Raw genomic sequence first — 26,613 nt, 5'->3', positions numbered from 1 at the left:
TTTTGCACACATTATCATCACTGTCCCCGATGGGGCTCACAATCTAGAATCCCTATCAGTATGTCTTTGGAATGTGGGAGGAAACCGGAGTGCCCGGAGGAAACCCACACAAACACGGAGAGAACATACAAACTCTTTGCAGATGTTGTCCAGGTTGTGATTAGAACCCAGACCCCAGCGCTGCAAGGCTGCTGTGCTAACCACTGCGCCACCGTGCCGCCCTTTATGGAGGAGACAGGTTGTGGATGGCTTTGTACGTCATGGTTAGGGTTTTGTACTGAAGTCTCTGGGCAATGGGGAGCCAGTGAAGGGATTGACAGAGGGGAGAGGCCGGGGAATAGCGGGGGGACAGGTGGATTAGTCGGGCAGCAGAGTTTAGAATAGATTGGAGGGGTGCGAGAGTGTTAGAGGGGAGGCCACAGAGCAGGAGGTTGCAGTAGTCATGCCTAATGAGGACAAACCCTTCATATTGAGGTCTTCTGACTTTTCCCCAACACCTGATATTGGGGACCATGATAAGGATCCAGCATGGCCGATTTTGGACAGCCAGTCCATTTGTTGGTGTTTCTGTGTACGGAGTAGTCAGGATAGATGGCTGCCGGCTGAATGATGGTTCATCTAGCAGCTATCTATTGTGTCCGTGTGCCTTTTTAGATTTGATCAGAATTTGGATCAACTAAGAGAAATCCTCCGGTCACCTCTTTTTTTAATTGTAGTCAATTGGTAAATGACTGGGTTGTGTAAAAGGTATCATTAGGGAACACCTACATTGTATTTTCTCTAGCTCTAATTATGCGCAGTGTAGTTTTATACCTAGCGAGTCATTAATCAATTTCCTGATCAGATCTGTAAGACCAGTTGCCTCCCCTAATTATACCGCTCATAAGAAGAATCGAGTATTATAAATCAGTACAACTCCACCTTACACCTTTTACATTTGCACTCAGATCTCCGTCTCATTTACTGTGAATTTCATTTTTAGCAGTGATCCCCATAGGGAATTAAAGGGATCCTGTCACATTGAGAAATTTACCTGCAGGTAGGGTTTTCTTGCTGGTAAGCTGCTTTTTCTGTGCAGGTTTTCCATATAGAAATGCATTAGATGTGGAAAATCCACAGGTAGAAACCCATGTCATTAGCACAAAAGTATATCAATAAAGGTTTGTCAAAGTCAAATACCAGGAAGTATTAAAACAAGGCAGCTTTATTTAAAGCATGACACGCCAAAAAAGAAGCAAAAACCACAGCCTCAAAAATGCAATGAAAAAACTCAAGTAACCCAAGTTACGTAATAGGTGCAGAAATTCTGCAACTTCAAAAGCTCATCGTGGGAACGTAGCCTTATAGGCAGCTCTCTAATTTGTTCCAGCATGCAGCAACAAGATAACGGATGGGGGAGAATTCGACAGGTCACGATGAAAGAAAGAAAATGCATTCCCTATAAAGCATAGTTAATTACTTCCCCCCCCCTTACCTGTCACAATACATACATTATGTCCCATTTGTATACTTGTAGTAAGAAGGAACCTAATATGTGAGTATCCGTTAATGTGCATGAATAGGTCATCTTGTTGTTGGAAAGAACACTCCCTTTGTGTTTGCCCCAAATCTTGGCATCATTTCTGCACCTGCAGCATTCTTGCTGTTAATCTGTATTTATACCAACACACTCTCCTCTGTGATGCCCAGTATATGTGGCAGACCGGCAGTATGGTGACTGTCATTCATGATGTAGTGGGAGCTAGGGACTTGTTACCTGCAGTGAGTTAATGATGGCGTGCGTGTTCTCCTAAATTATCATTCCTTCTTCATTGAGAAAAACTGAACTGTAACATATTGTTATAGGACTCGCCATTCCTCCTTAGACACCTGTACACAAATGTAATCTGTATTATGTTAGTCACCCCCCTTCCCGGTCTATATTCATTTTCATGCTGCATGCTTGCTAAATAAGCATGTGCTCCTCGGCATGGTGTAAGCGCTCTCCTGCACTGAGCCCATCATGTGTACTCCCCACCCCTTCTGCACAGCATGCAGCGTAAGAAACAGCGACGGCAGAGAGACTGCAGCTGCATCCCCCTCCTCCCTGTCTTCTGTTCTCTGTTTTACATTACACAGAATTTTTAGAGACTTGAGCATTTTTGTAATCCTTTACAGAGAGACCTTTGAGGCAAGGAAAGTGGAATTTTGTTGTTTCCCAGCACCATATTTTTGTAGAAGAACAAAATGTGGAGCATTGTTTTATTGGCTTAAATGAGAATGCTGTAATATTACCTTGCATCCACCCCTAAGAAAAGGGCGGCACAGTAAAGTATCAATAGGCCTGAAAGCTAATGTAAAAATTAAAGAGTCTGCAGTGCTCACAGAATCCCTTTCAACACACTGATTGGCTAGTATGCCAAGAGTGAACTCTCACCATCCTAGAGCTCTCAGCATCCTGAGGATAGGCCCTTTTTATTTTTTATTTTTTTTATTCTTTGCCAAACACAGGTGAAATTATACTAGAGGAATATTTACATAAGAGAAGAACATGTTCTATGCAAAATATGTGGATTATTCTTAGTGGTGAATAATATGGGCTGTCAGTTGATTTGCAGGGAAATCCAGCAGTAGACCACCTGAGTGTTTTGGGCGTTCTCACTGTAGAAAATGTGGATAGGTCACTACATGCTCGACGTGCAGTGAGCATACATGACATTTTTCCTGAGGCTTTATTGGTAGCAGGCCTGCCCCCTCCAACAGGTTGATCTTCTATGCCACACCTGAATGATATGAAGCAATGGCATTATCAAAATGTACTGTGTGGCTCCAGACCTTGGCCACACAGTTTGTCACAATCCAAAGTCTTGAACCCATGATCAATCATATTGAAACCTATGATTATGAATGAGCAAAGCTACGTAGATATTGTGATATTCAATCTTTCCAAATAATAGATTACTAATATATGGGTTTCACTTTTTTGTGCGTTTTCCTTTGATGTGATGCCATATTTCTGGGGAAATGCCATCATTTACGCAGGGGATCGCCACCATTACTGAAAATAGTGCTGATCTCGTCCTGCGTCTCCTTTTCTGTGCTCCCGCGCACAGTGATGTTCCAAGCTACTGGCCGCATACACTTGTATGGGGTTGTGTAGCAGATTACTGTATGATCCGTGATGGAGGCACCAGAAATGGGGATGCAGCATATCAGTTTATACAAAGGATGGCTGGGGGTCTGATAAATCGGACCACCACAGATCATAACATGATACTGTACCCTAATCTAATAATTAAAAATAAAAATCAGTATGAATTGGACAATCTTCAAATGAGTCTTTATCAGTAAATTCTATGAATTCCTAAGTTTTAAAAACTCGACGGCATGATTAGAAATTACTCCTAAGACTAATGAGCTCACATAATGTGCATTTACTCAATTAGGCAATTTTTTTAATTGCGCTCCTAAAAGTCACTTAAGTCATTTTCACCTCCCTGCAGGCTGGCATTGTTGTATTATCCTCGTTGTCTGTGAGTGATTGTGTTGTGTGTTCATGGTCGGGGACACACACGTGACAATCTCTTAGGACAGGTGTAAGTACAGTGGGTTGTGACTGTGTGAAAGGTGCGAGAAGGAAAAAGCGGGATCCACCAACCTGTAAGGCGGATTCAAAGATGCACTAAAAAGTGTTGTAGAAACAGGAAAGGAAGTGATTAGTTTCCTGTATGTGGCGTTTCTCTAGGAGACTGACAAATTTACACAGAACCCTTCATGCATTATACATAGCTCCCTGCAAACAGAATGGCCACCTTGTGCTGCGCGGACGCTGCTATCCTGCCTCTTATAGACGATTGACCTACAGGACCTACACCTAGTCATTATGGACTGCAAATGTTCAATGAAAACGAGTTATATTAGCCATTATTATATTATCTTCCTTGGTCGAGGTCACATTTTGCAGTTTTTCTGCATGGTTTTCATGCGTAAGGCAGGAGCCATAAGTAGAAGTAACGTTCACAAGCAGCCAATCTGTTGTAGAAATTTCAGCTGCGGTCATCCATTTACATGCTGCAATCAGACATGCTGGAAGGATTTCTTGTTGCAGAATGTTTTTTTGCAATAATTCTTTTTTTTTTTTTTTTTTAAAGTTTTGGCTTAAAAAAAATTAGCTTCAAGTGATGGCTGTCATTATAGCTTTTTTTGTGCCTCTCTTGTAACAACGACTGTACATCCTGGGGTCTGATGTCTCCCCATCTTAAACCCCACCCCAGAAAGAGCTGCAGTCCAGATATCGCCCCACCCCTCCATTCTAAGCCAGACAGAAACCGACCAGAGCAGGTTACCTCTCTTCACCTCTGTTTATTAGCACGTGCAATACTTCTCTACTGCAGGAAGAAAACAGTTTGTTAAAGGGATTGTCATCAGAAAATGACCCATTGTTTGAATCACATTGTTCTGTTAAATCAAATTTTTTTTTTTACTTTCTATTTTAAAACAATATAAAATCAAAATTTTTTGTACAGTGGCTCTTACTTCATATTGAGCACATGACCTAGAGTAGTTCAAAGCGTATCTTTTGTATGGCAACTCTCTGAGATGGTGGTTTGGGCATCTGGGCAAAAGTCGTTGTGCAGAGAGGGGATGGAGGTGAGCTGTGACCACCTATAGTGGGTGGTGGATTGTCTTATCCACTTTATATAGAGGTGTTACCTTTCCTTGTAAGTCTCTTTGATGATAATGAGACTGTGGAAAAGTCCTCTGTACTGAACAGGAAGTGTGAGTCTACAATTAGACTCGGCAGCTAGTGTAAAAAATGTAAAAAAATTACACAATTTACTTTAACATTGATAGTGATATGGGAGATTAAAAAAAAGAAAAAAAATGTTATATATATATATATATATATATATATATATGTGTATATATATATATATATATATATATATGTGTGTATATATATATATATATATATATATATATATATATATATATATATATATATATATATATATAGCAAATGCATGGTAAAAATTAAGTAGCAAGTTTTTGAAGGTCTCACCTCCTAATTTTGCTCCTTTTTGGTCATAGATATTTTATAATTTTCTTTTTTAAGAGCAATTATCATTTACTGGTTGATCAATGGCACATCATATTGCAGTTTTAAATGTTTGTTCAGTATTTATCGTCATGCATTTCCCACATTATGTATGATATGTGTTGCCGTTTACCGATCAGATTAATTATATTTACTTGAAAAACTGAACTGACTGCTACTAAGTACTGATACATGTACAATGTACATAATTGTGTAATGCATATTTTACTGTAATAGAATGTTTACTGCCATTCTATGTTTTTTGAATTATAAATAGTATATCCAGTTAAAGTTATGATGACAAACTGGTTATTGTGTGTACAATATTGTGGAAAATGAGAAACATGGAATAATTCACATGCCTTGAGCAAGTGGTAAATCAATTTAATGTCAACATATTTTACATGGTGAATTTGAGGGGTAAGACGTACCAATTTGCAAAGTTAATTTTTCCTTGGCTGGCGCGTGCACACACACACACACACACACACACACACACACACACACACACACACACACACACACACACACACACACACACACACACTAGATGGTGGCCCGATTCTAATGCATCGGGTATTCTAGAATATGTATGTAGTTTATTTATGAAGTTTTCAGAATAATGCAATTTATACACAGGAGCCGGCCGGGCGCGACCAATTAGCGAAGCGTGGCTCAAATTCTGCGCCCGTTCGCAGCCACTCTGCGCCTGTCGCTGATGGTCACGCCCGGCCGGGAACAATTAGTGAAGCCAGGGTCGGCTCCAGGTTTTTGAGGGTCCCGGGAAAAAGAATCTCAGTGGGCCCTCCTCTTTAACACATACCACAATTCATGATGCACAGATAAAGCAGAGAAATATAGCACAGCCACGTAGCATACATCCCACGCAGTGTATAACACATCCCACGCAGTGTATAGCACAGCCCACGCAGTGTATAGCACAGCCCACGCAGTGTATAGCACAGCCCACGCAGTGTATAGCACAGCCCACGCAGTGTATAGCACAGCCCACGCAGTGTATAGCACAGCCCACGCAGTGTATAGCACAGCCCACGCAGTGTATAGCACAGCCCACGCAGTGTATAGCACTGCCCACGCAGTGTATAGCACAGCCCACGCAGTGTATAGCACTGCCCACGCAGTGTATAGCACTGCCCACGCAGTGTATAGCACTGCCCACGCAGTGTATAGCACTGCCCACGCAGTGTATAGCACTGCCCACGCAGTGTATAGCACTGCCCACGCAGTGTATAGCACTGCCCACGCAGTGTATAGCACTGCCCACGCAGTGTATAGCACTGCCCACGCAGTGTATAGCACTGCCCACGCAGTGTATAGCACTGCCCACGCAGTGTATAGCAAAGAGACATAGTATATAACACAGGCCATGCAGTATATAGTAACATAGTAACATAGTTATTAAGGTTGAAGGAAGACTATAAGTCAATCTAGTTCAACCCATAGCCTAACCTAACATGCCCTAACATGTTGATCCAGAGGAAGGCAAAAAAAACCCATGTGGCAAAGAGTAAGCTCCACATTGGGGGAAAAAATTCCTTCCCGACTCCACATACGGCAATCAGACTTGTTCCCTGGATCAACACCTTAACAAGAAATCTAGTGTATATACCCTGTAACATTATACTTTTCAAGAAAGGCATGCAGTCCCCTCTTAAATTTTAATAATGAATCACTCATTACAACATTATACGGCAGAGAGTTCCATAGTCTCACTGCTCTTACAGTAAAGAGCTGCATGAATAGTAAAAAGTTGGTCACACAGGGTTAATAGCAGCATTAATGGACTGCGTTACACCTGCCGGCCGTGACAAATCTGCGACTTGGGATTTCTGAGACAGACAGACAGACAAACAGACGGAAGTGCCCCTTAGGCTAGGGTCACATTGCGTTAGTGCAATCCGTTTAGCGCTAAACGGATTGCACTAAAGCAATGTTTTTAACGGGGCCGCGTCCCGGGGTCGCGGTAACGTCCCCGCTCTCGCAGATCCCCGATCTGCGAGAGCGGGGAACGGACCGCGGGCGCGCCTCGGACGCTGCAAGCAGCGTCCGCGGCGCGCCAGGAAACTCCGGCGCGTCGCTAGCGCGTGCCGAACTGTTATGAAAGGCAATTCAGAATCACAATGGACATGGAGGTCAGAGCACATACAGTGAACTGACAATAACCCAAAATAATAGAACGAGCTCTGAGACGTGGGAACTCTGCAGACCGCAATCCCTAAGCCTATCAAACCACACTAAAGGTAGCCGTGGAGCGCTCCTGACCAGAACCTAGGCGCCTCGTCACAGCCTGAGAAACTAGCTAATCCTGAAGATAGAAAAATAAGCCTACCTTGCCTCAGAGAAATTCCCCAAAGGAAAAGGCAGCCCCCCACATATAATGACTGTGAGTAAGATGAAAACACAAACATAGAGATGAAACAGATTTAGCAAAGTGAGGCCCGACTAGCTGAACAGAACGAGGATAGGGAAGATAACTTTGCGGTCAGCACAAAAACCTATAAAAAAAACCACGCAGAGGGGACAAAAAGACCCTCCGCACCGACTAACGGTACGGAGGTGCTCCCTCTGCGTCTCAGAGCTTCCAGCAGGCGAGAAAAACCAATAAAGCAAGCTGGACAGAAAAATAGTAACAAAATAACATAAGCAAAACTTAGCTTTGCAGAGCAGCAGGCCACAGGAATGATCCAGGGAAAAAAACAAGTTCCACACTGAAACATTGACAGGAAGCATAGATCAAAGCATCAGGTGGAGTTAAGTAGAGAAGAAGCTAACGAACTCACCAGATCACCTGAGGGAGGAAACTCGGAAGCTGCAGTACCACTTTCCTCCACAAACGGAAGATCCCAGAGAGAATCAGCCGAAGTACCACTTGTGACCACAGGAGTGAACTCTGCCACAGAATTCACAACACCGAACATGGCACGCGCTAGTGCTGCGCGTTCCCATTGCCGTGAATGGGCGCACTAACGGACGCGTTGCACGGCATTAATTTCGCCGTGCAACGCTGTCCGTTAGCGCGTTCCCATTAACGCAATGGGAACCTAGCCTAAGACGATTATATGTATAGACTAGATGGTGGCCCGATTCTAACGCATCGGGTATTCTAGAATATGTATGTAGTTTATTTATGAAGATTTGAGAATAATGCAATCAATACACAGGATTCGGCCGGACTGGCGCGACCAATTAGCAAATCGAGGTTCAAATCCCGCGCCATTTCGCGGCCGGACTGCGCCTGTCGCTGATTGGTCACGGCCGGCCGCAAACAATCAGTGAAGCCAGGGCCAGCTGCAGGTTTTTGAGGGCCCCAGGCGAAAGAGTCTCACAGCCCACATAGCATATAACACAGCCTATGTAGTATATAGCACAGCCACGTAGATTATAGCCCACCCACGTAGTATATAGCACAGGCACATAGTATATAGCACAGCCCACGCAGTATATAACACAGCCACGTAGTATATAACACAGCCACGTAGTATATAGCACAGCCATCTAGTATATAGCGCAGGCACATAGTATATAACACAGCCATCTAGTATATAGCACAGCTACGTAGTATATAGCACAGCTGCGTAGTATATAGCACAGCTGCGTAGTATATAGCACAGCTACGTAGTATATAGCACAGCTACATAGTATATAGCACAGCTACGTAGTATATAACACAGCTACGTAGTATATAGCACCGGCACATAATATATAGCACAGCTACGTAGTATATAGCACAGCTACGTAGTGTATAGCACAGGCACATAGTATATAGCACAGGCACGTAGTATATAGCACAGGCACGTAGTATATAGCACAGGCACGTAGTATATAGCACAGGCACGTAGTATATAGCACAGGCACGTAGTATATAGCACAGGCACGTAGTATATAGCACAGGCACGTAGTATATAGCACAGGCACGTAGTATATAGCACAGGCACGTAGTATATAGCACAGGCACGTAGTATATAGCACAGGCACGTAGTATATTGCACAGCCATGTAGTATATTGCACAGCCACGTAGTATATTGCACAGCCACGTAGTATATTGCACAGCCACGTAGTATATTGCACAGCCCACGTAGTGTATAGCACAGCCCACGTAGTGTATAGCACAGCCCACGCAGTGTATAGCACAGCCCACGCAGTGTATAACACAGCCCACGTAGTATATTGCACAACCACCTAGTATATATAGAACAGCCCACGTAGTGTAGTGCACAGCGACGTAGTATATAATACAGGCCACGCAGTATGTAACACAGTCCACGTAGTATATAAATGTGGGCACCATATCCCTGTTATGTTAAAAAAAATAATTAAAATAAAAAATAGTTATATACTCACCTTCTGGCAGCCCCCGGATCCAGCCCAGGCCTTTAGCGATGCTCCTCGCAAAGCTCCGTTCCCAGTAATGCCTTGCGGCAATAACCCGTGATGATGTAGCAGTCTCGCGAGACCGCCACGTCATCAGGGGTCATTGCCGCAATGCATTCTTGGGAACGGAGCGTCGTGAGGAGCTGGAAAGGCTGCCGCGGATGCCAGAAGGTGACAATATAATAATTTTTTTTTTTATTATTATTTTTAACATTATATGTTTTTACTATTGATGCTGCATAGGCAGCATAAATAGTAAAAAGTTGGTCACACAGGGTTAATAGCAGCATTAACTGACTGCGTTACACAGCGTTATTCCGCGGTGTAACGCAGTCCGTTTAAGGGACTGCTAAAACGCTATGTGGGCGCTGACTGGAGGGGAGTATGGAGGGGCCAATTCGCGGCCGGACTGTGCCTGTCGCTGATTGGTCACGCCCAGCCGGCCGTGACCAATCAGCGATGCGGGGATTTCCGTGACACAGACTGAAGTGGACCTTAGACGCGCACACACACACACAGACACACAGACACAGTATATGTATATTTAAACTTGATTTAGCTAATAAATAATTGTTTACTGACACAGCCCCTTTAAATCCTGCAGATTGAGCAGTGTTACCACTTTTTCATTATTTGGAAGCCTGAAAGGCTGCCACTAACTTTCATGTCACCTGCCTTGTACCCTGGCTGCATCCCTGGAGGACCTTTCAAGAGTGGTCCATACAGTCTCACACTACAGAGGGGGCAGAGGCTAAGTGCACAAAAAGGCCTGAATGGTCCCTACTGCTTTCTTCTGCCACACTTCTATTTGGAGCCTAGCGGTTCATGGAGGACCACCACTACTGCCGTCAGAAAACCTGGCCAGAAGACAGGTCTTGCAGTCTGGATACGACAGTAGCTTCCATATACCGTAGTAGATGCTGCAGAGGCCTAGGAATACGCATCAGTGGAGTCCATTCAGTGTGAACAAAAGATTAAGGCTATGTGCACACATTGTGGATTCTGTGCGGATCCGCAGCATTTTTTGCGGTGCAGAAACGCTGCAGAGCCCCAATTGATTTACAGGACAATGTAAATCAATGAGAAAAAAAAAATGCACACACTTTGCGGAAAATCCGCTGCGGAAACGCTGCGGTTTAAAAGAAGTGGCATGTCACTTCTTTTTGGCGAATCTGCAGCGTTATTGTACCCATTCCATTATAGAAAACCGCAGGGGTAAAAAACGCAGCAAATCCGCAAAGAAAAACCGCAGCAAAAACGCACAAAAAACGCTGCGGATCCGCACAAAATCAGGAGTGGCAGAATCCGCACCAGAAATCCCTAAGGCTAATCCGCAACGTGTGCTCATAGCCTAAATCCTTTTCATGCATATAAGTTATAAGAATTTAGTAAATTATTCAGTGTCCTGAAGGGCAGGTTACCCAGTATAAATGGGTCTTTAGTAGTGATGAGTGAATGTGCTCAGATAAGGTGTTAGCTCAGCATGCTCGGGTGCTAACAGTGTCTTTGGCATGCTCGAAAAATATGTATTAGTCCCCGCGGTTCGACAGCTGCAACACACGCAGGGATTGCCGGTTTGTTAGCTAATCCCTGCATGCGTTGAACAGCTGCGAGACATTCAGTTGCGGGGACTCGAACATATTTTTAGAGCACACCGAAGACACTCCGTTAGTCCCCGAGCATGCTCAGATAACAGCTTATCCAAGCACGCTCACTCATCACTAGTCTTTGGTTTTATGTCCATGACGGTTTGTCCCACTACTTTCTTCAGTTTATCCCATGCTAATAACCTGCCTTACTCTTCCAAGTAAAATGGTAGAAGGGTAAACCCAGGACAAACACGTAATGTGATGACTATGGATACAGATGCAGAGCTCTGAATGTTCTATTCTTCTATCTACAGCTGTGCTGGACGATGAAAGACTTACAGCAGAAGAGATGGATGAGAGGAGACGTCAGAATGTCGCCTATGAGTATTTGTGTCACTTGGAGGAAGCTAAGAGGTAATGCTCTGGTATCTGAGAACGGTGTTTGCACATACCGATGGTGGGACAGTGCTACCTCTCCAAATACGTACATACCGCCATATTGGGGGCAATTCTCTCGCTGGCCTGGATGAAGGATGAGGGGGCATTTTGGAGCAGACACTTCTGCCTCTCAATAAATGAGGGAAGGTACATAGTGGCAACCGCTGGTATGTTCACTTCACCAGAAATCTTACTCCAGTAACACATGTAGTCATTCCCTAATAGGCAGCCATTACCAGAAAAACTGTCCTTAGGAAGCAGCACAATCTTCTAAAGCTGGCTATACACATGTGCTAGCTGCTGGCTATCAATCTGCAGACGGCTGACTCTACCTATATGCTTGGGCACCTTTAATGGGGGAAAAAAGAGAAAGCTGCTGCCAGAAATCTTTGGCAGCGCCTTATTTCCTGTGAATGCTAAAGGATTGGCATTGAAATTCCAGCTGGCTGGAACAAGTTTGCTGCATGTGAATTTGTAATAACCCATCATATCCTGATCCGTGATGTAGTTGTGAAAACAGAAGCCATCGTTTGCGGGAGCAGTTATACTGCCTTTTATACGGAAGAGGCAGTAATGGAGAATATCTGTAGCTTCTGATTGTCCAAGATACAGGTGATCCTGCCCCTCTCTACACACATGTATGCTCACATTAGCTGAGTGTGCATGTGTCCTCTATTGGAAGAGAGGAACAATTCAATGTAAGACAACTTGCTTCTTGTTGAAGACCACCTGCCCGATCCGTATTTCCTCCACTATCTGACATTGGGGGAGAGTTGGCAGACGTCCCTCTAGTCATGTGTACCGCCACCTTTAGCTAAAGCTGCTCTTGGGCTTGTGTCTTTATTATGTCACATTATCTGATAAAGGAGAGCGAAGTAGGAAGATAATGGTGTTGTAAAGTAAGTGCTCCCATATACATAAAGCCTTGGCGTGTGCTGGCACAGTATATACGGTATGTAGCGTACTAGCGGAGAGTGTGCGGTATACCCCAGGCATGCACACATGTTCATAAACAATGGCAGACTTGAATGGCATGTTTCTGAAGAAAGCAGTGTCAAAAATCATAAACTCCTTATCTTCCTAACAGGAATTCGAAAGTGTCAGGAGGGCTCCACCAGGAATCTAGTGATCTCCCCCATTATTTATAACCGATATATGGAACATGGTGACATCACCGTAAATCCGTACTTTTCCCGCACGCTTATTTTCTGTTTTTCTTTTCCTTGATCTTCCCTTTTGCAGCACTTAGAGCTCGACTAGAAGTCAGAAATTATTAACATGACGCCTGTATTAAATTCTGGTGGGGCTGATCTTTAATAAAGCAGAAATAAGGATGACAGATGTTATGTCCTTCCTGTCCTGTGCGGTATATTGGCGGTGTGACACGCTGTGACTGCACTATTGCTATGGTTGCTCAGCTGGGAGTAAGTGTGGAATGCGGAGGTCGGCGTTCTCCTGTGACCTCTCATAACTTGCTCACTTTAACAGATACATGCTGACTATGATGAGGAGAGATGCTGGCGGCTGTTTGCACATTGTTATGGCTAACTTCTGTATACAGGACCGTCATCATGTCATAGATGAACCTACACAGCCCAAGTTGTGGTCTGGATGGGGTGACGAAACACTGAACCTTGTGATGATGTGAGATCCAGCCATGCGGATAGTTACTCAGTGATACTGTAGCAAATCATGACAAATTCTGACAATTTATACAAGAGACATCAGAAAATCAGTAACTAATAACTTTACTCTTCACGGTCCTGTTCTTATCGCAGGGAGCCCATTGCATCTGGCTCATGACCCTACCCCAAGGAAAAAAAATACCTTCACCCAGGTCTAGCAAACTGAATCATCACGTAGTATCAGCTCAGCCACATATGCCCAGTAATTAATACTTCACATCTATCTTATGTCCTCTGGGTAGATGATTATGAATATTGGATATGAAATCCCAGATATTCAACTCTGAAGCGATAAAGGAAAATTAAAAAAAAGAGCATTTAGTTTAAACTGAATAATATATTTCACTAACTACTTTTGGACTGCCGATATACTATACACTACCCTGCACTGATGTACTGAATGGGATTGTGGGGCGGGAGCAGGCTGCCAGACACAGCCAGACTCCCCAGAGAGAAGATAAACACGGTTTATTGCCAAGTTTACCTTCTTCATTGCTGAACCAGCCTTGTGTATACCAAATAGGAAAGGGAGGAGGTTGAAGTTCCCCTGTAACTGGTACTAATATACCAGCCCCAGTTATAGAGGAAATCAGAAAAAAAAGAATGTATTGATGTTAAAATGCCTCTCAAAGGTCTTTTGATACCTTATTGGGGGGGGGGTGGTGCATAATGTGTAAAAAATTAAGTTTAAAAGAGCAAAAATTAAATAAAAAACATGACTTTAAAAAACAAAACAAAGCTTTAATAAAAAAAAAAATAAAACACTGCCAGTCTGAATCACTGTTTCCAGCCTCACCCCCATAAAAAGTCCTAAATATAAAAATAATTTCAAGGGAAGCGTAATTTTAAAAGTTTTTAACAACTCTTTGTGGTCATATTAAATAAATACAGGGTAAAAAAAAAGTAAAAAATAAATCAGTGTTCAAAAAATTAAGCTCCATGAATTGTGAAAAAGAGGCAAAAATTATTTAACAGTCTGAATAAGAACCTTTTTTTTTAGAGCTCTTAAAAGCGCAAGTATGATAAAACCCGAAAATGTGCCTGGTTAAATAAATAAATAAATGTAGAAAAATATTGTATTTGTCAAGGTGTCACCACAAGCTGTATTATAGAGCTGTTGTATTAGGGCACAACATGACCACGAAATGACAAGGACAGAATTATCAAAATTATTGTTGTTGCTCCTAGCAACCAATCACAGTGTAGATTTTCATTTTAACCGAGCAGTTTAGGATGTTAAAGTGTGGATTGTTGCTATGGGCAACTAAGTCAGCTTTTATTTTCGGCAGTTTGATGAATGGTGGTGAAGTCTCACACAAGCCCGCTGACTGCTGCCTTCCTAGTGAAGCAAAGTGTACTCCCCAGCTTCATTTTTGATGCCACAGCGCATCCTCGGGAAGCCAGCAGGCAGCGCACGGACAAGACTTCTGCAGGTAGCTGAGGGACTTTGGACAGTTCTCTGCCTGTCAATCAAACCCCAGGGTGTGTGACTGCAGGCTCTTATCCTTGACAGTTTAAGGATTCAGCACCTCCCTCTTGGCTGGATGTCTGTAATTTACATAGCAGGTGCCAGAGGATTAAAAGTAATTTCTTTTTATCCTCCTTTAGTGATCTGCGGTGTTTGGAGTAACCGTATCATGTTGACTATACAGGTTACATTACTTATACATATTATATACAGTTTTATGAAAAAGTTTGGGCACCCCTATTAATCTTAAGCTTAATGTTTTATAAAAATTGTTTTTTTTGCAACAGCTATTTCAGTTTCATATATCTAATAACTGTTGGACACAGTAAGCGACTAGAAGCTGTTATTTTTGCAAAAGGAGGATCTACTAAATATTAATGTCACTTTTCTGGTGGGGTGCCCATACTTATGCACCTGTCAAATTTTGCTTGAATGCAAATTGCACATTTTCTGTTAGTACAATAAACCTCATTTCAAGGCAGAAACATTACTGTGTCCAACAGTTATTAGATATATGAAACTGAAATAGCTGTTGCAAAAAAACAATTTTTAGAAAACATTAAGCTTAAGATTAATAGGGGTGCCCAAACTTTTTCATATAATTGTATATGGTGTGGGGGCAGTTTAAGAGGCCAAAATGGTGTTACAGGGAAGATGACAGTTGCTGCTTATAAAAGTCTATGGAGGAGGGAAGGCCTAGAGGCAGACATACATTCTGCTGCAAATTCTCCTGAAATAACAGTTACAGTTCTCTATGGAACCTTATGAGCACCAACCGTCATGTCCTATCTCTGCAATGGGAAAATCTGTATTCACTGATGTCAGATTTTATTCTTAAATTGAGAATGAACAATCCTTCCCCGAGGAGGAAAGAAGAGATTTCTCTCATAAAAAATATTACAACATTTTTTTTCACTTGTAGGAGGAAATTAAAACAACGGTTACTCTTTAGTTCCTAAACAGCAATATGCCATCCTACTTCTTCATCATCATCAGCAGGACTTAACCAATAAACCCGAGGAACTTGTGATTCCTCTCTGTTCGGACCACCATACCATATAATACCACGTCCCATGTCATGTATTAATGACTCATTATGAAGTGTTTTCTGTAGACTCTCCTGGACTATCATCTGTGCAGCCATTAATGTTTGGGGCCAGAATACAGGTGTAAAGACAGCTGCTATTTCTTGTCTTCTGCCACAGACGGCTGGTAGAGCATAGGCGGAAGTCAAGGTTTTGTGCTGCTGTGACAGTGACAGGACGTGAGTCATCTCCGACAGCTGCGCTCGTCCCTGGATGTTTGTTACTTGTTGCTTGGAGACTAAGCTCGCGGGCAGAGCGCGGTCTATGGTGATCGCTGAATGTACCAGCAGGCCGTGCTGGGTACCATCATAGTGGAGGCTACAGGTGTGCGTCCTGCAAGGGAGGTATTTCACCCACTATTATACAGTATATGTGTATGATAATTAAACAGAAGCACAACAAAGTTCAGCATAATACAAACTGTCTGTTGCTGACCAAAAAAGGGGGACTGTATAAACGGACTAGTCGCTAACGAAATATACCAAAACATGGGTCACAAGGGCCCGAAAAAAACGACCTTAAAGTCCATATAATACAAAATGTAAACAATCTTTATTAACTATTAAAACATCATAATAGGACAATCCAGGAACAGGTAAGAAAGGGTACAACCCGGTGCACATGGACGCTGCACCGACCTAAGATGTTCCACAGGCACGCGGAACCGGGACGGAGCCATACAGATATATAAGCTGCTTATAATGTTATTAATCCAAGCCAAATGTCAAATGACAGTTAATATATAGAGACGCCATCTATAAACAGAGACACAGATCCATAGTATAAATGGAATATAACCATCGGAGCCCTGTATACAATAAACAGGTGGTGCTAAGACATAAAAAAAGAGGACATAGGCTCTGGACAGTGAGTTACCTCTAAGTAGAGCGCAGTATGCAGACTCCTCCCGGGACCGAGCGCCCACCCCGACGCGCGTTTCGGCCAAACTCCTTCTTCAGGGGGCATGAGAAAAAGACGCCAAACGTGTGTTTAAATACAGGCCCATACCGGAAGTACTACGCCGCAGTCCGGAAGTAAACCGCTGTGGCCATGACAACCGGTAACCATTCCCCTGTTCCAGCACCGCAGACAGATCCAAACGGTAACTACCATAATGAAAATACAATGGCTCATCCCACCTGTGCCCGTATCGCATCTTGCCAACCGTCAGACCAGCGCAGGGCCCTGTGACGCCGGACGGTGGACGCATAGCTGACACGGCCGCCCAGGTAGGAGGAGGAAAAAGCGCGCATGCGCAAAAGAATAAAGAATCAAATCCGCCATACCGGAACAGGGAAAGAGGGAAGGGCAACAAAGCATAATGAACTACAAAAAGATAATTGCAGTACCAAGAATAGGCAGACAGACAGATATATGGATGCCACACAAAATCAATATATAATTATACAAAGACAAAAGACAAAAGATCGCAAATAGAAACCCAAAAGCACATCGTCAGACTAGTCACAAATGGACCTAAAGAGTCTATACATAGCCCGCAGGTATATCCCTCTTGTCTGTTAAAGATGGTTACGAGAAACTGCTTCCAATGTAGTATATCTCCAGATAATATGTATACAGAGGGAGCCAAAATTCAATAGAGATGGACACTCCATGTGGATCCAATACGTGATTCTTCAGCCGGCTTGTTAGTGCAAACGGATTCCAACAGACACTGCATTCCATATGTCCGCAGCAGCCAAATACAGATAACAAACACACAAACATCAATAGCAAGACCTAAAACACAAGAGAAATAATTACTAAAAATACAGTAAAATTTTAAAACCACAAAACACACCCGATGCAGCGAAAAGGTAGAAAAAGTACCAAAGGCACAGCGAGCGGTGATCACAAAAAGGGCGAGAAGCTTAAGCATTCATTCAAACCACGTGGTTGAACCGTATCGAGGGTCCAAATCCAGCGAGACTCAAGTTGAGCCAGTCGCTGGGAAACGTTTCCACCCCTAATACCCAGATCAATAGCATCAATACCTCTAACACGTAATCCACTACTGTCGCACCTATGGTGTAACTTAAAATGCCTGGGTATTGTTTTAAGGAGGGCCACATCCCCCTGGCCACTGGCCGCCTGAATGCCACGCACATGCTCCCTGACCCGAATCTTGAGCTGACGTGTTGTCAAACCCACGTAGATCAGGGAGCATGGACACGTGGCATAATAGATCACATTAGTGGTGGTACAAGTGATTGATTTCTTGATTATGTAGTTCTTACGACCCGTAGAGTCTGAAAACGAGTCCCCACGATCAATATTAACACAGGCGACACAGCGGCCACAGGGTCTGCAGCCCCCCCTAATGGGCACATCACTTAGGAATGTCCTACTAGATCCACCATTATAGTGGCTGCGCACCAAACAGTCACGTAGATTTTTCGACCGCCAAAAAGTGATAGCAGGGCTTGGGGGTAAAATTTTAGCTATTGTCGAATCCGTCATCAGAATTGGCCATGCCTTTACCAAGGACGTCCGTATAGACTCAGAACAGGAATTATAGCTGGTGATAAATCTCACCACTCCAGAGTCTTTGTTACCAATCCTGTTCTGATAGAGCAGTGGATTTCTCTCTGACCATTTCGCCCTATGGTAGGCCCTTTTTATCACTCGACGGCTATACCCCCCTCTCAATAAACCGTTTTTTGAGTTTTTCGGCCTCTACTTCAAATAGTGCTTGTGTCGAACAAATACGCCGAAGTCATAGAAACTGTCCTACTGGCACTGAGCGGATCATGTGAGCTGGATGTGAGGAGGAGGCGTGCAGCAGCATATTCGTTGATGTTGGTTTACGGTAGACACTGGTGCAGATGTTACCACCCGTATCCCTCCGAAGGACAACGTCCAAAAATTCAATTTCATTAGGATGGTGCTTAACGGTAAGACGTATATTTAAATTATTACCGTTAATAACCTCAAAAAATTGATCCAAAGCAGAAGAAGTACCCTGCCAGATGAGAAAGACGTCGTCGATGTACCGCGTCTAAATAAGGACGCAGTCCACCGACGATGGCCGCTCACCCGACAGGAGGAGGTCCCTCTCCCACAACCCCAGGAACAAATTAGCATAGGAGGGGGCAAAGGCCGCCCCCATAGCAGTGCCCTGGAGTTGTAGGTAGAGGGACCCCTTAAAAGTAAAAAAAATTATGTGTCAGAGTAAACTCTAACAACTCAAGTATCAAGGCCCCGGAGGGCAGGGGAGTGGTCAGACGAATCCAAATAGTATTTAACCGCTCGTAATCCGTCACAATGACGGATACTCGTGTACAAGGATTCGACATCAGCTACTACCAGAAGCGTATCAGGATCCAAACCGATTCCATCAACCATCCGGAGCAGCTGAGTCGTATCCTTTAGGAAGGAAGGAAGCCCCATCACCAACGGTTGTAAAATGGAATCAATCCATTTATTAATATTCTCCAAGAAGTTTCCCCGACCTGAAACAATTGGGCGTCCTGGGTGAACACTGATGTTCTTATGTACCTTGGGGAGGAGGTAGAACGTTGAAATCGTAGGTTCTTTGACCACCAAAGCAGTGGCCAAGTCCTTTGTAATGACTCCACCATCCACTGCGGCAAAGAGGATATTGGATAAATGTGTGCTATAGGCGGACAAGGGGTTGAACGTAAGTCTCTTGTAGCACACTGAGTCTTTCAGCTGGCGAAAAGCCTCATGTTCATACATGGCTATGGGCCAGATGACAACGTTACCCCCCTTGTCCGCCGGTTTAAGCACCACATCCGGTAGGTGCTGCAGATGGTGGAGACGCTGCCGTTCCTCCCCAGTTAAATTGTCCCCCCGAATGTACTGTGGAATTTTCAGAAATTCCCCTGTAACCACCTGTACAAACAAATCAATCGCACTACAATTGGACAGGGGGGGAAACCTCCTGGAGCGTGGTCTAATAGATGGGGGTATCCTACCTCCTTCCGAAGATGAGTGTTCGACCGACAACTCCTCCAAAACCCTCAGGGCAGCTTGTTCTTCCTCTGTTGGAAAAAGGGTATGCAGATTATCATCAAAGAAATATCTTTTAAAGAGGAGGGACCGAGCAAAGAGGTGAAGGTCCTTGACAAGTGTAAACGTGTCAAGGCCTGCTGATGGAGAAAAAGTAAAACCTCTATTCAACAGAGACAAATCAGGAGCTGTTAATTGATGGACCTCCTCCTGTCGGGTGAGCGGCCGTCGTCGGTGGACTGCGTCCTTATTTAGACGCGGTACATCGACGACGTCTTTCTCATCTGGCAGGGTACTTCTTCTGCTTTGGATCAATTTTTTGAGGTTATTAACGGTAATAATTTAAATATACGTCTTACCGTTAAGCACCATCCTAATGAAATTGAATTTTTGGACGTTGTCCTTCGGAGGGATACGGGTGGTAACATCTGCACCAGTGTCTACCGTAAACCAACATCAACGAATATGCTGCTGCACGCCTCCTCCTCACATCCAGCTCACATGATCCGCTCAGTGCCAGTAGGACAGTTTCTACGACTTCGGCGTATTTGTTCGACACAAGCACTATTTGAAGTAGAGGCCGAAAAACTCAAACAACGGTTTATTGAGAGGGGGCATAGCCGTCGAGTAATAAAAAGGGCCCACCATAGGGCGAAATGGTCAGAGAGAAATCCACTGCTCTATCAGAACAGGATTGGTAACAAAGACTCTGGAGTGGTGAGATTTATCACCAGCTATAATTCCTGTTCTGAGTCTATACGGACGTCCTTGGTAAAGGCATGGCCAATTCTGATGACGGATTCGACAATAGCTAAAATTTTACTCCCAAGCCCTGCTATCACTTTTCGGCGGTCGAAAAATCTACGTGACTGTTTGGTGCGCAGCCACTATAATGGTGGATCTAGTAGGACATTCCTAAGTGATGTGCCCATTAGGGGGGGCTGCAGACCCTGTGGCCGCTGTGTCGCCTGTGTTAATATTGATCGTGGGGACTCGTTTTCAGACTCTACGGGTCGTAAGAACTACATAATCAAGAAATCAATCACTTGTACCACCACTAATGTGATCTATTATGCCACGTGTCCATGCTCCCTGATCTACGTGGGTTTGACAACACGTCAGCTCAAGATTCGGGTCAGGGAGCATGTGCGTGGCATTCAGGCGGCCAGTGGCCAGGGGGATGTGGCCCTCCTTAAAACAATACCCAGGCATTTTAAGTTACACCATGGGTGCGACAGTAGTGGATTACGTGTTAGAGGTATTGATGCTATTGATCTGGGTATTAGGGGTGGAAACGTTTCCCAGCGACTGGCTCAACTTGAGTCTCGCTGGATTTGGACTCTCGATACGGTTCAACCACGTGGTTTGAATGAATGCTTAAGCTTCTCGCCCTTTTTGTAATCACCACTCGCTGTGCCTTTGGTACTTTTTCTACCTTTTCGCTGCACCGGGTGTGTTTTGTGGTTTTAATATTTTACTGTATTTTTAGTAATTATTTCTCTTGTGTTTTAGGTCTTGCTATTGATGTTTGTGTGTTTGTTATCTGTATTTGTCTGCTGCGGACATATGGAATGCAGTGTCTGTTGGAATCCGTTTGCACTAACAAGCCGGCTGAAGAATCACGTATTGGATCCACATGGAGTGTCCATCTCTATTGAATTTTGGCTCCCTCTGTATACATATTATCTGGAGATATACTACATTGGAAGCAGTTTCTCGTAAACATCTTTAACAGACAAGAGGGATATACCTGCGGGCTGTGTATAGACTCTTTAGGTCCATTTGTGACTAGTCTGACGATGTGCTTTTGGGTTTCTATTTGCGATCTTTTGTCATTTGTCTTTGTATAATTATATATTGATGTTGTGTGGCATCCATATATCTGTCTGTCTGCCTATTCTTGGTACTGCAATTATCTGTTTGTAGTTCATTATGCTTTGTTGCCCTTCCCTCTTTCCCTGTTCCGGTATGGCGGATTTGATTCTTTATTCTTTTGCGCATGCGTGCTTTTTCCTCCTCCTACCTGGGCGGCCGTGTCAGCTATGCGTCCACCGTCCGGCGTCGCAGGGCCCTGCGCTGGTCTGACGGTTGGCAAGATGCGATACGGGCACAGGTGGGATGAGCCATTGTATTTTCATTACGGTAGTTACCGTTTGGATCTGTCTGCGGTGCTGGAACAGGGGAATGGTTACCGGTTGTCATGGCCACAGCGGTTTACTTCCGGACTGCGGCGTAGTACTTCCGGTATGGGCCTGTATTTAAACACATGTTCGGCGTCTTTTTCTCATGCCCCCTGAAGAAGGAGTTTGGCCGAAACGCGCGTCGGGGTGGGCGCTCGGTCCCGGGAGGAGTCTGCATACTGCGCTCTACTTAGAGGTAACTCACTGTCCAGAGCCTATGTCCTCTTTTTTTTTATGTCTTAGCGCCACCTGTTTATTGTATACAGGGCTCCGATGGTTATATTCCATTTATACTATGGATCTGTGTCTCTGTTTATAGATGGCGTCTCTATATATTAACTGTCATTTGACATTTGGCTTGGATTAATAACATTATAAGCAGCTTATATATCTGTATGGCTCCGTCCCGGTTCCGCGTGCCTGTGGAACATCTTAGGTTGGTGCAGCGTCCATGTGCACCGGGTTGTACCCTTTCTTACCTGTTCCTGGATTGTCCTATTATGATGTTTTAATAGTTAATAAAGATTGTTTACATTTTGTATTATATGGACTTTAAGGTCGTTTTTTTTCGGGCCCTTGTGACCCATGTTTTAGTATATGTGTATGGTATACCGTATATATATTGTTCAATATGCATAATTATATATACACAGTACAGACCAAAAGTTTGGACACACCTTCTCATTTAAAGATTTTTCTGTATTTTCATGACTATGAAAATTTTACATTCACACTGAAGGCATCAAAACTATGAATTAACACATGTGGAATTATATATTTAACAAAAAAGTGTGAAACAACTGAAATTATGTCTTATTTTCTAGGTTCTTCAAATTAGCCACCTTTTGCTTTGATGACTGCTTTGCACACTCTTGGCATTCTCTTGATGAGCTTCAAGAGATAGTCACCGGGAATGGTCTTCCAACAATCTTGAAGGAGTTCCCAGAGATGCTTAGCACTTGTTGGCCCTTTTGCCTTCACTCTGCTGTCCAGCTCACCCCAAACTATCTCGATTCAGGTCTGGTGACTGTGGAGGCCCGGTCATCTGGGGTAGCACCCCATCACTCTCCTTCTTGGCCAAATAGCCCTTACACAGCCTGGAGTCCTATTACTGTAGAATGGTGGATTTTCCTGTCAGAAAATATGATACTGTGTGTATGGAAGCCGACACTAATGTAAGCCCCCCAGCTCAAGCTACAAAACAATACAGCAGGGGTCTCATGTCCACATAGACCCTGCTCGGGCTGACTTTTTAATAGGTGTTATTCATGAGCCATATTATGTTGCTCCAAAGTCAGAATCTGTTGTAGATTCGTGACAGTCTGTTTTTTTTGAGCGGCAAGCTTGCCGCATTTTCATTGGTGGAGAGCGTTTTTGGCGGTCTTTTTCAAATATATAACCTGACTGGACGGTTCTAAGTACCTCAGTTGCTGGCGCAAGAGCAAAGAAGAGCCCACCCTCCCTCCCTTTATGCCATTGTTCCTCCTGTCGTGTGGTTTTAATTGTGGGGAGAAATCACCCATGTATGGGTGGATTTGGACATTTGGAAATTTGGAGAATTTGAAATATGTTATATGGAAGTTTATTTATTGAATATATTTTTAACCCCTTCATGACCTTGGGATTTTTCGTTTTTCCGTGTTTGTTTTTCACTCCTCTCCTTCCCAGAGCCATAACTTTTTTATTTTTCCATCAATTTGGCCATGTGAGGGCTTATGTTTTGCAGTACGAGTTGTACTTTTGAACGACATCATTGGTTTTAGCATGTTGTGTACTAGAAAACGGGAAAAAAATTCCAAGTGCGGTGAAATTGCAAAAAAAGTGCAATCCCACACTTGTTTTTTGTTTGGCTTTTTTGCTAGGTTCACTAAATGCTAAAACTGACCTGCCATTATGATTCTCCAGGTCAGTACGAGTTCATAGACACCTAACATGACTAGGTTATTTTTTACCTAAGTGGTGAAAAAAAATTCCAAACTTTGCTTAAAAAAAAAAAATAAATAAAAAAAATTGCGCCATTTTCCGATACCCGTAGCGTCTCCATTTTTTATGATCTGGGGTCGGTTGAGGGCTTATTTTTTGCGTGCCGCGATGACGTTTTTAATGATAGCATTTTGGTGCAGATACGTTCTTTTGATCGCCCGTTATTGCATTTTAATGCAATGTCGCGGCGACCAAAAAAGTAATTCTGGCGTTTCTAATTTTTTTATCGCTACGCTGTTTAGCGATCAGGTTAATGCTTTTTTTTAGTTGATAGATCGGGCGATTCTGAGTGCGGCGATACCAATTATGCGTAGATTTGATATTTTTTTTATTGATTTATTTTGATTGGGGCAAAAGGGGGGTGATTTAAACTTTTATATTTTATTTTATTTTTTTCACATTTTTTTTAAACTTTTTTTTTTACTTTTGCCATCCTTCAATAGCCTCCATGGGAGGCTAGAAGCAGGCACAGCACGGTCGCCTCTGCTACATAGCAGCGATCTGCTGTTCGCTGCTATGTAGCTGAAAATCAGGTGTGCTGTGAGCGCCGACCACAGGGTGGCGCTCACAGCTGCCGGCGATTAGTAACCATAGAGGTCTCAAGGACCTCTATGGTTACAATTCTGAAGCATCGCCGACCCCCGATCATGTGACGGGGGTCGGTGATGACGTCATTTCCGGCCGCCCGGCCGGAAGCGGTAGTTAAATGCCGCTGTCTGCGTTTGACAGCGGCATTTAACTAGTTAATAGGCGCGGGCAGATCGCGATTCTGCTCGCGCCTACTACGGGCACATGTCAGCTGTTCAAAACAGCTGACATGTCCCGGCTTTGATGCGGGCTCACCGCCGGAGTCCGCATCAAAGCGGGGCTTCTGACCTCGGACGTACTATCCCGTCCGAAGTCAGAAAGGGGTTAAGGTATTTATGTAACCCTGAATAAAACCGCACAGCCATTTTTATTCCACTGTTAAACCTGTATTTATTTGGGTATGGGTTCTATGGGGACATGATAACCTCCATTATGTGGCAAGCAATACAGCCAAGATCTCCTTGACAACCCGAGAGGAAGGTTTTGGGGGTTTTAATCTATTGGAAGTGCCGGGGGGAACTGGACCTGAGAAACCCTGCTCCAGAGAAGTTGTCTAATTTCCTATGTTATCCATGCGCTCACACGACCTCCGCATGTAGGGCTGCGTGGGAGAGAGCACGTCTGTTTACACACAGCAGTCAGCCATGAGAGAACCATGGAGGGCGCCTTCCTGTCCTCCTCCGCTTTCCTTTATTGGAATATACATTATGAGGGTCCGCTCAGTAGCTGGTATACAGTACAGATGGATGGGGAAGGTGCTAGAGAATTTTATATTTTCTGGAAGGGAAAACCTTCGAACTCATGCCAGCAAAAATAAACATGCTACATTTAGCATGTTATTACACAAAACTACAGGTTTACAGATCTTTTTGGTAAATTGATCAGTTTTCCCTTATGACAAAGTCCATAAACAAGTATCTGATGAATTTCAGAATTATATTTTACTGCAGGATCATATTTATATATCCTAATCCTAAGCTCATCTTTGGTCATAAAAAACGTAGTTTTACAGCTTAGGCGGTCACGGCCCGTATGGTAGCAGATATATGTGTATCTAAAATGGAGTAAAACAAATACATTTCTGCTTTTGGTCTCTATACTTAGCTCTTTGGAGTGAGGTCAATGGGGGCTCTTTGGGATCTATTTGCATACCATGTTGAAAACCATCTTATTTGCCGCTACCTTCACCCACTTTCTTCTAAATAACGGTAATTCACTACATATACACGGTGCCTGATCTTCCACCACACACATCAATAAAGACAAATGCTTTGTAGCAAAGATTACATTTTCCATTTAAAGGAGTTGTCTTGTTGCGCCAATCCCTTCCTGTGTGAGAATGCCTTGAACACTGAGATGAATTCCAGGTGATCTCAGCGCTGATGCTGTAAGAGGAGCTAGGTCTTCAGGAGGTACAGCCAATATTGGGCTAAGGCTCGGTTCACAAGTAGCGTATTACCTGCGGATATTTTTGCCAATCCATAATATATCACCAGCAATGTAGAGGAGATTTGACTAAACTCACCTACCAGTTGGGAATATTATCCGTCCGTAGATTGGCACACGGTGCGGATTTTCAAATCCGGAACATTTTGACTTTGAGAAATTCCTTGTGGAATTCACCCTCAAAATTCAAAGGCTGAAGTCTGTGGAAATTCCGTAACAATATTCAAGGAAAATACACACATGCAACACATTTGGATTTTGCAATGGATATAAACTGATTTTAATTGTGCCAAATCTGATGCATGTGCATATAACCTTAAAGGGTATTCCTAAATTAACAACTTATCACCTATCTGTAGATAGCAGGTAACTTGATGTTCGCTGAGGGCCTCGACCACTGGGACCCACAGCAATCAACGTGGTCGGCCTCCATTCCTTCTAATTTTTCTCAGTAAAATGTGAACTGTAGAGGCATGATCATGTCACTTTTCTTATTAATACTCTATATACGCAATATTAAATTAAGTAAAATGTTTCTACTATGAAAAAACAAGTCTTTCTAGCAGCTGGCAGTTTCTGGATGAGTAGTTAGGAAGTGATACTTCCCCTTTAATAATGTTGTTTTAGCCTCCGCCTCTCTACTTGGAGTGTATTTCTGACCACATTCTATAGATATAGAAGAATGTTAGCCACAGGATTGAGCAAGAGA

General features: G+C 43.5%; 1 protein-coding gene across 1 annotated transcript in view; it reads left to right on the top strand.

The window, feature by feature from the left end:
* Positions 1-26,613, top strand: part of IQGAP1 (IQ motif containing GTPase activating protein 1) — a 188,812-nt gene that overhangs the window by 33,720 nt on the left and 128,479 nt on the right. Inside the window, exon 2 of the mRNA XM_069766114.1 lies at positions 11,374-11,473. Coding sequence (XP_069622215.1) covers positions 11,374-11,473 — 100 coding nt within the window. The remainder of the gene's footprint in view (positions 1-11,373; positions 11,474-26,613) is intronic.

This window comes from Ranitomeya imitator, chromosome 4 (genome assembly GCF_032444005.1).
Source record: "Ranitomeya imitator isolate aRanImi1 chromosome 4, aRanImi1.pri, whole genome shotgun sequence".
In the NCBI taxonomy this organism is placed as follows: Eukaryota; Metazoa; Chordata; class Amphibia; order Anura; family Dendrobatidae; genus Ranitomeya; species Ranitomeya imitator.
Note: the sequence above shows the minus strand (reverse complement) of the source record. Positions and strands in the feature narration are given on the sequence as shown.